The sequence below is a fragment of the Rhipicephalus microplus genome, chromosome 4 (assembly GCF_043290135.1).
Source record: "Rhipicephalus microplus isolate Deutch F79 chromosome 4, USDA_Rmic, whole genome shotgun sequence".
Classification (NCBI taxonomy): Eukaryota; Metazoa; Arthropoda; class Arachnida; order Ixodida; family Ixodidae; genus Rhipicephalus; species Rhipicephalus microplus.
The window spans coordinates 42,154,291-42,168,574 of record NC_134703.1 but is presented as its reverse complement, the minus strand read 5'-3'; the positions used below and the strand labels follow the sequence as shown (position 1 = coordinate 42,168,574).

The 14,284-nt window shown below is 44.2% G+C and overlaps 1 protein-coding gene across 1 annotated transcript in view; it reads right to left on the bottom strand.

Annotated features, from left to right (window-relative positions):
• The window catches only part of LOC142814244 (uncharacterized), a 52,982-nt gene that overhangs the window by 7,530 nt on the left and 31,168 nt on the right, over positions 1–14,284 (bottom strand). The window contains exons 3-7 of the mRNA XM_075892624.1: positions 6,583–6,784; positions 4,479–4,582; positions 2,719–2,921; positions 1,539–1,707; positions 799–1,071 (exon numbers count right to left, since the gene is read on the bottom strand). Of these exons, the coding sequence (XP_075748739.1) occupies positions 799–1,071; positions 1,539–1,707; positions 2,719–2,921; positions 4,479–4,582; positions 6,583–6,784 (951 nt within the window). The remainder of the gene's footprint in view (positions 1–798; positions 1,072–1,538; positions 1,708–2,718; positions 2,922–4,478; positions 4,583–6,582; positions 6,785–14,284) is intronic.

Below are 14,284 nucleotides of genomic sequence, written 5' to 3'. Positions count from 1 at the left end.
GGCAATCCAGTGGGCCCGGACAGCGGTGGAAAGGCTACGCCTCACCACACAAAACGACGGGGTGGCCTGAGCCAACACCACCTAGATTTTTTTGAAAAAAAAAAGTCTAGGTGGTGTTGCCTGAGCCCGGGCCGGTAAGCCTGCAGGGTTTTTTATTTTTTTAATGAAGTTTTTCTCGTTCGCTCGTACAAAAGCACTTCCCGCTCGCTTCACTCTTTTATTGGCTAAGCTTCGTAGAACGAATCGTCTCTTATTCTGACCATGCAGTTCAACTGCTCGCACGAAAAGCGGCGAATGCACGTACTTGCGAGTACACAAACAAAATACTTTTGTGGATGGTACGAGAGGACGCGGATGGTGCCATCCAAAAGGCCTGGAGAGAACAAATAATTAGACAGATTTAGTTGCGCTTCCGAAGCTGCCGTATACGGACGCGGCCTGCCATTACAAAGGGCTAGCAGGCTGTGTCCATGCGGCTGCTGCAGACGCGTGGCTAAATTTGTCTATTGTTTCTTGAAATTTTCGGCACACCCGCGGATCGTAACGCTGTCACATACGATGTTGTTTACCGTGACGGCATTCTTAACTATGTGCCCGCGTTTACTTGAAACCTTAAAAAAAAGTTATCGGAGGTGGTTAAGGGGATATTTAAGGCTCTATCCCATCTTCCTTCAGAGGGTCTCAGGAGACGTTCCTTTTCATTGACGTTAATTGCGTTAGATCTTCGAATCACGTTATGTGTTCTAATTTAGCCCAACTACATACAATTTGGTCAGTCTAAGCGTCAGTAAATCTTACCTTGATAAGCACCCCTGCACACGCATAGCCGAGGTAGGCGACGCTCAGCTCGGTTACCCGCGGTACCATCACCACACCCGCGGCCTCGGTGAGTCCATACGTGTGAGCCAGCTTGCGTAAATCGAACACATTCTTCATCTGCTCCACGGCCGACGCGGGCAGGGTGCCGCCGACGCTGCCGACGAAACTGACGCTCTTCAGTGTCTCGCCCGCTTCCACCACATCGCGCACCAGTCGCTGCAGGGGCGTAGACGACGCCAATAACGACGTCACCTGGGCAAACAGACGGCAATATATATATATATATATATATATATATATATATATATATATATATGGGAAAGAAGTGTATACCTAAGGGCTCGTTTTTCCGTGTTTTAACACAATATTAATGAGATATAACAGACAGTAATGCCAAGGAATGTATAGGGAAAGTTATTAGAACCAATGGAATGTAAATAAGAAGAAAGAAAAGTGGATGAAAAAATAACCAGCCGTGAGCAAGAATCGAACCTACGACCTTCGAATAACGCGTTCGATGCTATCGAACGCGCTATGCTATCGAACGAGGCAAGTATTACTGCATAAGTCTCACAGTGTACTACCAACGACGAAAATATTAAGAGAAATAAAAGCTTATCTGATTGATTGATTGATTGATTGATTGATTGATTGATTGATTGATTGATTGATTGATTGATTGATTGATTGATTGATTGATAAACGTGAGGGCTGCTTACATTGTGCTTCCTGATCGCTTCGATTATTTCCGCGTTTCCATGTTTCGGCTTCACGATTATCGCCGTGGCACCGGCGCACAGCCCCTCCATGAAAAGGCGGACAGCGCTCACGGCGTACATTCTCCACAATACTATAAGCACTTCGTGTTCACCGGCGCATTTCAGTTCCCTGCAAAGATGCAACGCAAGAAAGAGGCCGTTAGGGATGTTACGCGAAGTCTTTGATTCTCCTTTAAATGTGAGTTTGGGCACTTGCTATGAAAAGTGCTTCTGATCACATGCGTTAAGTTGGAGTATACGTCTGCGCAGTTATTAGTATTCAACAACGAGAATTTAGTGAATGAGGCACTACTTCGCGCAAGCGGAGGTATGCATGTCATAGGGTGGCGCGCGTATCCTGTTCTATTTACTTGACATATAGATTCTATGAGGTAGCCTCGAGTAGTCGGCGTCTTCGTAGCAGTTCCATATAATGCCATGTTGCGCACTACATTGACATTTGAAAATAAGTAATGCGGAATTCTACAAGGCGGAATGAGTTATAAAAAAAAAAATTCAAAACCACCCTTTTGCAGCAGAAGGCTACAAAAATACACACAGTTCTCTGAGATGATAATAATGTGGTTTAACGTCTCAAAACCACGATATTATTATGACAGGCGCCGTAGTGGAGGGCTCCGCAAAGTTCGACCATATGGTATTCTTTAGATGCATTGACACCGCATAGTACATGGGCCTCTGCCATTTAACCTCGATCGAAACACGACCACCTCGGCCGGGATTAAACCCGCGACCGGCAGTCGAGCACTTTCTCTAACCGCTACGTTACCGCAACGGGAGACATGCCTCTGCATGAGATGACGAACAGGTACGAGAATCGAACCGGGGACCATCGCATTCAGGCGGCCGTCGCTCTACTAATTTCATTCTTTCAGGTACGCCTATAAGGAGGGACACTGACGAGTCGTACGCAGCGTATATGCACAACAGCAGAGCTGTATTATGAGAGGTTGTAGCTCAAAAGTGTGGCAGCTTTGGCTAGTTGGTACGACATGATGATAGTTATAGCGCGAGAACAGAACGAACACATAGAGACAAGAACGACACGAAGGACGCGTCCATCGTGTCCTTTTTGTCTCCGTGTGTTCGTTCTGCTCTCGCGCTATAACTTATAGCTCACTTGAGGCTCTCGATTGCGGCTACGAAGCTGTACTGCGACACCATCACTCCCTTGGCGTCGCCCGTGGTGCCCGAGGTGTAGGCGATTGCGCACAGCGCCTTCTTCGCGTCGTCTTCTTGAAGCTTTTCGAGCGCCATCTCGGGGATTCCATGGAATGACGTCACCGAGACAAAGCCCGGCACGTCCCGCGTTACGAATATCATCTGAAAGAGCAAAAGCATCGCTGTGGCCGTGCTCTGGCGCCGATAGTAAATGAAAACAATTATTCGTCTCGTATACAGTACTCACTGGTTGAAACAGGTGAGCGTATATAAGGCTAAGTAACACACACAGTTAGGTTTCTGTAGTAGTAAGTTCGGGTCATGTCGGCGTAGTTTTGACTCGATGCATTAACATTACCTTAAAAGACTAGCTTGTTCGTCACATGACGTAGTTATCTCGAGCAAAATCACAGCATACCTGTTGTTACACTAAAGAATGTGATGTCACGTCTGAAACCACGCTTACTGTACTCATAGTAGTGAGCAAGGCGCCTCTTCAGCTGGGGGGGGGGGGGAGTGGAGGCAGCCCCCCCCCCCTAAGTTCCTATTAAGTGATCGTATGGGGCAGACTTTGCACCCCCACACCCTTTCATGTAACCAAGAGCGGCGGCCGCCTCCCCCCTTCCACTTTTGTGCACCTATGACTGTACTGATAAATTGGCATCATGGTTCATAGTATGCAGGCAAGGGTCCCAAAGTCAAGCGACTGCAGTGGGACCCTCGATTAACAATAAAATACAAAAAATAAATTAGGAAGCACGTTGAAATTACACAGCGCTAGTGGAAAGTATATATTGAACAATTTTAGAAAAAAAACACCTGGAGTGCTATATACAAGTGCAGAAGAATTAGTTACATGTAAATATACAGGTGATAGAATATAATTTTCAATTACAAATATGTAGGAGTTATGTACACATATTTTACATAGTAAAGATTTATTGTTGACAACCTAATCAAACAATATAATATTTTAAATTCATGTTTCAATGTGTGCAGGGATGATGATCAATTTAGCGTGTAGGGCAAATTATTCCGTAATTTATCCGCTGTTCCCGTTCGCTGACGAAAAGCGGTGTCCTGGTGGTGACGCGACGAAGAGCGTTTGAAAGCTGCGTGAATGGTGCCTTAACCTTCCCACAACACCTCACTGTGACGTCACTAAAACTGCTTCTGGTTCATGCCTCGTTAATCTTCTCTGTATCGTTGCAATTTTACTATATGTACTTTGGAAGCACGAATTTTCGTCACCACCAGAGCGTCTGCATTACTTACTAAAACTCATAGACACTAAACTAAGTAGGTTTTAAGAGTACTCTGCCAAAGCAGTCTGAATGCAAAAAGGAATGCTTCGAATGCAGTATCGAACAGAAACATGCTAGAGCTGGAATTCCGACCTCAAGTACAAAAAATCTGTCACTTACACTCTCTTTTTTTTTCTTTTTTTTTTCTTGGTCAATAATCTTGTCATTAGAAAGTGTCCGAGCGCATCATTCTAAAAGGATTGTTTATCGGTATAAAGAAACTAGGCATTTTTCTCTTTAAAGTTTGTTTAACCAAAAGAATTAAATGAACATGGTTTAACTAACCTTCACCACTGAGATCCCTCTTGCACAGTTTCGTGTAGCAACAAACCCAGTTTCTCTCTTCTCTTAATTTTTTTTTTGTATGTGCAAGTATATATCTAGAAAACGGGGCAATCATGAGTGAACACCACACCTTGAAGCGGCACTGAGGCTGTTCTTCGATTATGTAGGCCAAGTTTTCGTTGTCCGTGAGGCAGAACGATGCATCGGCGTCTTGCACTTGGTAGGCCAGCTCCTCTGTCTCATAAAAAAAAAAGCCGTACATCACACATTGCCCGAAAGACTGATTTGCGATTTTCAAAGTGTCGCAATCGCTTTCGCGGTGATAAACTATTCTTATTTACAACTTTAAGCTACTGCAGTATCTACGAGAATTGTGGAGTTTTATATTCAAGCCAGAACTCTGCAATAAATACAAGGGCTTGTTCCTGATTTTTTTTATTAACATTCACGCTATCGCTTTGTGTCGTTTGCGCCGCAATAAGGTACACAATCAAATCAAAGTCGTACATGTTGAAAGATATTTTAACCCGGTTGCTTCGCTTTATTTTTTTCATATACTGTGACTTAGAAAACATGAAGCCAAAGCTATAGGTCCTACTCCCATCTCTGTATTAATAAAAAAAGTAGAATTAGGGCACCCATTCTATAATTTTTTAATTGAAATGCTAGTATAAAGTTGGTGTGAAACGGTACACCATAATTGTTAACACTTGCGAAAAACAGGAAAATAAATATAGCGCATAACACACGCAAATATATGCTAAAATTAAAAAATATAGCTAACTTTTCCTGTTTTAATGGCGTGAACACAATCTGCCCCACCGTATATGTGACTTGCAATAAATTTTTGTAACATGAGGTTTCACCAGGTGCCCTTAGAGGTAATCTCACACCAGAGTTTTTGTTTTACGTTCCGCCCTGAATGTTGTCGCCGCGACAGGAATCGAGCCTTTGATCTCGAACGCAGGAGCGCCAAGTCATTGACAGTAAAAGCGGTCCCTCGTGGCGACTATGCAGCACTGTCTCACACCGATGCTAGTTTAAGCAGACACGGGCGAAATGGTCGTCATTGAAGTCGCGAGAATCATTGAGAAAAGATGAAAATGTCATCATAGGCCGAAGGACGCGGGGACTGTACATCTATAGATCGGATGCAAAGGAATTCGTCCTCAAGCGCGAACGTCAAACTCGAGGCGCTAGTGCAAACACAGCCCGCTGCATGGGGCTATAGATGTAGGACGTAAGGCGACCCAAGGTTTCGTTCTTTAAACAATGCCCTTCCGCACACAGAATACCACCTAACGCAACGCCTTACTCCGAGGTCGTTACTGGCGTCCGTCATAGATTTAAGATTGTACAATCGGCAAAGGTATTCAAGTTTATTCTCATTCAGTACGTCGTCATGAAATGAAACCTACAGCCTTCAATGATCCTACGAGGATCCCAGCCCGGTAGTTAAGCTCTTGGAAGGTATTAGATTGCTGCTCATTTTAACATCGTCTCCAACTTACTTCGCAGCCGTCGCAAACCTTAGATAGGTGTACTACAGACGCACGTTATTTTGCTTCCTCCTCGGAGCGTGGTTGCCAATTCAGCCACGGTTGCACTGTGATTGCTGTTGAAATAGCATAGCATTATATAGATGTTGCATGACTTGCGCGTTCTGGGCTATATTTAGCTTAACAAAGTGAATAATTCTCGGGCCGTAAAAGCATCAACTGATGTCACGGTTGGTTAGTGTGTTTGTTTGTTTGTTTTAGTTTTTAGTATATAACACTACAGCACTGATTATTTTGTGTCGAGACCTGTTTTAAATGTCCGAGCGCTAAACCTCAGAATTTTGCCCGCATGATGTCTACTACTGCGAAAGTGTCAGAAAACGTGGAGCCAAAACAAAAGCAAAAAAGTAGAACTATGGTTTGTGCCAGGCACTCTTCTAATGTTTATGCGAAATCACGGGCACGATCCCCGGTCATGACTGGCCTAATTAGATGGAAGGCCAACTGCAAATAACACCCATGTGCTTAGATTTAGATACACGTTGGAAAAGCCGAGGTGGTCAAAAATTAATCTGGACACTTTTCTTCGGCATGCCTCATAATCTTATCATGGTTGTGCAGCACGTAAAACCCTAACAACTATTAATTGCAATAAGGCCTATGCGAATGTACCGACACCCACGTTTGCAATAGCAGCTGTTTAGCGGAGTCGGCGGTACGGTGGCGTACACTTACGCGCCGTCCTGGGTCCGCTGGCAAAGCAGGCCACACATCCGGAAAACATGAGCGCCATGATGGAGACCAGCGCGTCGGTCGAGCCATCCACGGCCACGATGAAGCGGTCACCGCGCCTCACGCCGTGTTTGTAGAACCCCGCGGCGTATTGGCCCAGGCGCGTCTGCAGGACCGCGTAGCTGATGGCCTCCTCCCCTTCCACCTTGAACCAGCAGAGATACGAAAACAGTAATTCACGAGGGGCTTTTCTGAGAATAGAGCCGCGACAGCGACGACGGGACAACGTAGAGATCAATGTAGGCGGTATAAAGCATGTCTATGGCGTTCTAGTGTGGGCAAGTGTGTTTTCATTGCTGTTTGTCGTTCTTTTGAGACAATAGTGCGTCCTCTTACGATAACAAGTGTGTATAGTATAGCCCTTATGATATTGTGCTACATTTGACGAGGACAATACGGAGAAGTATACATGCCAGTACGGGCGCTGACTCCAACTATAGTTTTATTAACAAGCCATGCGTTGCATTTTACAGCAAAAAAAAAAAGGTGTGAGAGAGGGGGGCAACAAATGCACACGCACTCTTAGGAACAGTACACGCGTGTCACCTTTGTGCAAAACTATCACATCTTTACTATTTTATAATCATAACACGCAAGGCTACAGATGTGGAAAGTATAGATGTTATTAGAAGTCATTGTTTTAAATGCGAAGAAACAATAGTGGACTAAAAGGTAACTTGCCGCTTTATATGCACATATATGTATACCCTATAATGTGGACAGGGGGGATGAATGCCGCTGTAGCTCAGTTACAGAGCAACGAACGAGTTAGTTGAAGGTCGCAGGTTCGGTAACAGCCCACAGTACGTTATCTTTTCGTCCCCTTTTCATTCTTCACCTTTCGATTGAAATTGCTGCTGATGTGATGACGATTGGCGGTAGCATATAGGTTGGGCCCTCGTGCTCGACCAGCGCCAAGATAGGAATGAGAACAGCCGACCCAGCCGTAAGGGCGCTGTCTCTTGTTTCGTTTGCACACCAATAACACCATTTCTAATTTCCTTGTCATCATTGTCTGTTCATTCTCGTTAATATTACGTCTAACGAAGTAAAAGCAGCCCCTCAAGTTCCCACTTTTTTTCATCTGGCTTTCCTCGCCTTTTTAAACCCAACCACGAGGTTCTGAAAAGAGAGTTATAAATTTCACCACGTGGCTACAGTGCTGTTAAGTGGACAACAATTGGCACCAACAATAAAAACAGGAACAATAGATCTGCGTGACGACGCATGTGAATTCACCGCGTTGTGCCGTTAATATATGATCAACTCGCGCGCTCCAAAGACTCCCGCACATTAGCATATCCGCGCGTGATACCACTGAACAAGGAGACGCGTAGAACCGTTATTGTTTAACACAGTGATAATAAGAGAAAACATTGCGGAAACAAAGATAAGACTGTCAAGGAAGGCGCATGTGTAATTGTGTTCACGCAAGTTACCCGATACAATCGTGCAGAAAGTTACTTAGAACAACCCCACCAGTGTGTTACGCTTTCTTATAACGCTCCTCGTCCGTGAAAAAAATGCGAATGCGACAATTAACTATAGCGGTACGCATTCAAAATCAACACCATGCTTTGCGTATTTAAGGCCTGCAACTCTGAGGCTGAAGCAAATCGAATGTACGAGAAAGTGCGAGAGGGAACTCACGAAGGCCGTCCTGTCCGCATGTCGCTCGAGGAATCGTGTGATGTATTCGTACAATGAGCACTCCGGTATGGTGACGTCCGGGTAAGGAGAGTGCACGATGCGGTCTCTAACGAGAGACATCTGCGGTGACCAGATAGAAGGCATGCTTTTTCGGTCGCTATGTTCTCTAGCCCCTGTGAACACTGCGCGATTGCTTGAAAATATAAAACGGCAATGAAACAGCAGGAGTCGTTATAGTATATATTGGGAAAAACAAAAATTAGAAATAAATTGTGCGCTGTTTTTGCGCTATATACATGTGGGTTTGACACGTGCACCTGCTAGCGTGTCATTAACACAATACAGCAAGTGATGTGTATGAAAGACTGATTTGAACCAATGTGACCCACGCACGCACGCACGCACACACACGCAAACACACACACACACGTGAGTGTGTGCGTGCGTGTGAACCTTCCGGAAATTGTCATGTTGAAGGCAGGCTGGCTTATAGGAGGGTGACCTAATTTTTAGCTCTGCTGGTTTCATGCTGCCAATTTCTTACAGCTTGGGTGGTCTGCTCCATTCAGCTGCGCACCTGGCCGGAAGTGCGTTTGTGCCTATTTTACAGTAGGTGTATATCCGGCGGCAGCAAATCTCTGCCTCCCACAGCAGTAAGGACTCTCCGACTAGCTTATCAGGGCTGTAGTAGTTTAGGGTGCGTGCTCCAGACCTTCAATTTCTATAAGGGCACTCTTTCATAGAGAGAGAGAGAGAGTGTGTGTGTGTGAGTGTGTGTGTGTGTGTGTGTGTGCATGTGCGCGTGCGTGTACGTGTACGTGTGTGTCTGTGTCTGTGTGTGTGTGTGTGTGTGTGTGTGTGTGTGTGTGTGTGTGTGTGTGTGTGTGTGTGTGTGTGTGTGTGTGTGTGTGTGTGTGTGTGTGTGAGTGTGAGTGTGAGTGTGTGTGTGTGTGTGTGTGTGTGTGTGTGTGTGTGTGTGTGTGTGTGTGTGTGTGTGTGTGTGTGTGTGTGCGCGCGCGTGTGTTTCTCAATGATTCAACACACACCCTGCCAGTGTTTCAAACTCTGGTGCTTCTCGCATCATTTGATTGACTCACGAAATCAAGGACATGATTCCACGAAATCAAGGACATGAATCAAGGACACGAAATCAAGACATAAGTCCAGCAGCCTTCACTGTGATTCGACTGTGACAGCTCTTTGTATCACGCTAGTTAGCAGCTGTAAGACTGACATCACCCAAATACATACGCCTAGTGCTGAACAGTTTCGGAATGGGAGGTTAATGTACCCGGAGACACATGCAGACGGGAAATATTAACTTTAATAAATCAGCGAGAACGTACAGGACTATACTCACCTCGTCTCTTCTTCTTCTCTGATGGCTCATACCCAATGCAGGGGATTCCTCCTTATGCCAAAAGGGGTCTTCTTCCTCGTACACTTACTAATAAAACCCACCCTGCTTTTTTTGTACAGCAATTATTCTGTTACCGAACTACCTGCTGTATTGCTAATGAAAATTAACGTACATGTAAGAGAAATCATGTACTCTGCGTTATCACTTCGCTTTGTATGTGTATTGCGTTGACAACAGAAAAGCTTCAGCCCGTGCGCGCCAGCCCGCAGTGAACAAATTAGTTCTTTACGCTGCCCATGTGTGACGGCAGACGCATAAAATGTCCGCAATGTAAACGAAAATGAAAAAAAAGGGAAATAAACTGGCACGAATCTATGAGCAGCCGCAAGAAAGTGTGACCAAAAAAATTTAGTCAGGAAAACATTCAGGGCGTGTAGGTGCGTCAAATGAATACGTTTTGTGCGGCTGCCCGTATTCCCGCAATGTTTTATTCGAGTCAAAAGTGGTCGATGCCCTATACTAGAATTTTGGTTATGCTTCTTTATGTTTGAACTACCTTGAAAAAAAAAGTGCGGCTATATCAACGCAAGCTTTCGTGAAGCTCTAATAACAGAGTCACAGCACTTGATATATAGGCATACTGTTGCTACTACAACTAGTGGCTGCAAGGACAGATGGCAAGAACCATACGAGTCGCACTCATTAACGGTCATAGCTTTTAAGCCTACAAACCTGGTAGAAAGGCATACGTATAAAGAAAAGTAGGCAAGCGGGTTACCGAAATAAGAAGGGCAATAATAATTTGATATAGTTTACTTGAAGCAGATTCTATACTTTCTCATCATTAAAGTGGTGGAGGGGTGAAGTGATATTTAGACTAAATTTGTTTATGCACATTCTTCGTTAAATCCAGTTACTTAAATAGCCGCTGTAGCTGGAACAAGCTATTGGGCAGTAACAACTCGTTCGATTTAGGTTGAATCCGCCATAGTATAGATATGAGACACGATTGCTTAGAGCAACAACCACTACAAAAACATCAACAATATCATCAACAACAAAGAACCAATTATTCATGACGAAAAAAAAAACGAAGAAATACCAACTACATTCAAAAAACTTATATCAATAAAATAAACTATCCAGCCACCTTAGTCTAAAGTTTCTAAAGTTAAAATTAAAAACGAAAAAACTGATCCGACGTTTCGGGACCGACTCGGTCCCTCCTTCAGGGGTGATTGTTCGGCCGGCTCCGAAGCTAACAACTTTCTTTAGCAGTGTACGCCTCTCCATCGTTCTTCTTCCTACCATTATTATTGCTGTGGTGCTTTCCCCATTGGTTCCGCAGACCGTACACGCATATAATCGGTAAGTTCGGGTCGGTTTTTAGTTTTAAATTTTAACATCAGAAGCTTTGAACTAAAAGCGGCTGGAGAGTTTACTTTATTCGTATGAATTTCTGGACAGCCAGACAGATCTGTGTCAAATATGTTCAACTTCACATTGAGAAAAGGTTGAAGAACTCATCTGACCTTGTGAGTCTATCTGCAGAGAAACGATGCGAAAATTCCGAAACTAATGTTTCTTTTCTCTTTTTTCGTGAGTGACCAGCTGTGAGCAATCGTTATAAACCTGCTGTAGAATCTAGGGGACTGGCTAAAATTCACGTAAAAAGATGTTTCAAACAAATATCTCTTTCAGTAAAAATGCGTCGGGGCAGGATGAAAAACAGGCGTTTAACAACGTAGCACTACATTCGACTGGCTGTTTTCGAGAGTACCGGAGGCTCTGAAAAATTTGTGTAAAATAAGAACTCAGGATTAATTGCTACTAAATTATTAGGTCCAGTAAATGATAAGAAAGGGAAGAAATGACTTGCATACGTGCATTATCTCATTCTAAAGCTTCAAAGCAGTTTTAATCACCACTATTAAGTAGACTCAGAGCACTCTCATCTCAACCACAAGGTGCCATAAATGAAAAATTTTGACTTTCTTTTAGTTCTGGCTTGCCTTATATATGAAGCTTGAACGAGGTACACAATATTTTCTTTAGGGAAAGGGTGGTCCACAGCTCTCGAAAGAGAGAGCGAGAGAGAATAAACTTTATTCGATGAGTCCGCGGTTAATCCTGGATGGAGTAGAGCCCCACTGAGTACAATGATACCCGAAAAGAGTTCACAAGTTTATTTTAAAAGCAGTCATATATGTCGTAAACTCTCAAGAAAGAGTCAAATGACTCTTCGTTTTTTTTTTCTTATACAGTGCAGGTTCTCGGAAACACCACGAGAAGCTACGTTTCACCGCTACTGTATTATGCTTCGCATGAGTCGCGGCCACGCCCACTTCAGTTCATCATCATCATCATCATCAAATCAAATTTTATTTTCGCTTCAGACAATACAGTGCATTGTCACTGCGAAAATAGGGGACCAGAGTTACAGAACGAAGGCCCTCAAGGTCCTTCATTCGGCGACAAACAGTTCCCTCGTACTAACGTTTTTGTGACCTTCCCTGTTTCTACAAAAATTTTGGCTCTGTCAAACCTCTAAAGGTATCTCTAGTTAGGCCCCGCCGCGATGGTCTAGTGGCTAAGGTACTCGGCTGCTGACCCGCAGGTCGCGGGATCGAATCCCAGCTGCGGCGGCTGCATTTTTGATGGAGACGAAAGTGTTGTAGGCCCGTGTTTCCAGATTTGGGTGCACGTTAAAGAACCCAAGGTGGTCTAAACCTCCGGAGCCCTCCGCTACAGCGTCTCTCATAATCATATGTTGGCTTTAGGACATTAAACTCGACATATCAATCTTTAGCTTGCAATACTTACGCCCTTACGCTTTTGCATAATGCGAACCTTCTTTCTTTCTTTTTTCTTCAAAAAATTCACATAGATGTGTCGATCTATGTTTGTGACCATATATTTGAGATCTTTGTAAATACATGAGTATAACTATCAGAAAACTATCGGTTTAACGTATAGTCTTTCCTAATTAGAAAAATCAACCACGCGCGACATGGAAAGGACACAAAACCGCTTCACGAATCCGCTTCGTATTGTCTCTTTCTGTGTCCAGTGTGTTCTTGCGGTCGATTTTCTGAAGTGAATCAGCAATTGCCCTGCACCCTCATTTTTATTTATAAGAAGTCTTTTAATAGCGACTACCACCCTGCGGCACTTTCATTGTGCAGTATACTGACTGATTCTCTTGTGAGGGCTCCCGACAACTCCAACCACCCGGGTTTCTTTGACGTGCGCTGACATTGACTCGAAGACGAACGCTGTGACCGGCGTGTTCACAACCAGGACATTTCGGTCATAAGCCGAACGCCGTTATGCGTCACTGCGTCAGTTATATATAGCTATTGTGCGAACTTCACCAGTACATTGCGTATGTGCATTTGTGACACACACACACACACACGCGCGCGCGCGCGCACGCACGCACAAAAGAAAAAAATAGTACTATAAAAGCTAATTGAAAGTGAATCAGGCTTGTGGTGCGGTTAGTGCTCGACTATATCATCATTCCGTTGCATACTATTGTATTAAAAACAAAAAACTTCGTATTTTGACGACAAAAACAAGAAAAAATGGCTGGCTAAAGACTATCGTTGCGAAGAGCTCCTATATATATTGACGATTACTTGGTAAAAACCAATATGCTGCAGTATAGTCCATGTCCAACAGCGCTTAACAGTAAGCCTCTATGCATGCGATATAACTACCATGCGCTGGCTAAATCTATCGTTGCGCACAGCTCTTATCTATATTGAAAGCGCAGCACGTTGAATAAAAGCGTTCTGGTTTTGCACTTGGAACGTGCAGTTTCGTACGATGTCTGTAGTATCGGTGCCAGTTTTACGCAAAATAATATTATGAAAGGTATTCTGTGGTACTGTGAAACAAGCACTGGTAATGACCGCATAGCATGCCTACAGTTAGCGCCGTGCTCACTTTAGACGAAAAAAATAAGCGAAGTCAACACGTGGCAAAAGTTGCAGCGGTTGTTGCCGTTCTAAAATGCGCCATTAAGACTCACCATTGAACGTTCTGCGTCTGAAGCGGTGTGCCTGTGGGACAGGGCCAACAAACAGCACGTGCTAGCCGCTTCGTATACGTACAGCTCGTGCCAACGAAGCGGCCGCAAGTGCGCCGCCTGTACTTCGGGAACGGCGGTTGCGTAAGCCCAACGTGGACAGGAGGCTGTGAAATATAACGTCCGTCAACCGTCACCCGAGTGAAAAAGTCAATTTCCACATCAAAACTGACTGGGTGGATAGATGTTTATGGCTTTAGCAGCTGGCCAGGTTATAACGAAGGCGACATCCTCTCAGATCTTTGCTCCGAATGTAGCTGGCAGATAACTAGCCCAAATGGAAGACGACTGTGACCTAATACTTCTGTTTATAGCTGCCAGCTTCTGCCGTCGTTTAGATGAAGAGAGCCAAAGCCTGACGGGGTCAGGACGACGGAAGCACTGCAAGAACAGTTATAGGTATAAAATGCGACACAAAAGATACAAGACACATGTTTGATATCTCTCGCAAAACAGATAGCGCCATGCGTTACGAAAAACCACACACTAACACGTTTTCACTCATTCATTGTTCTGAATACCAGTTTATTACATTGGCCATG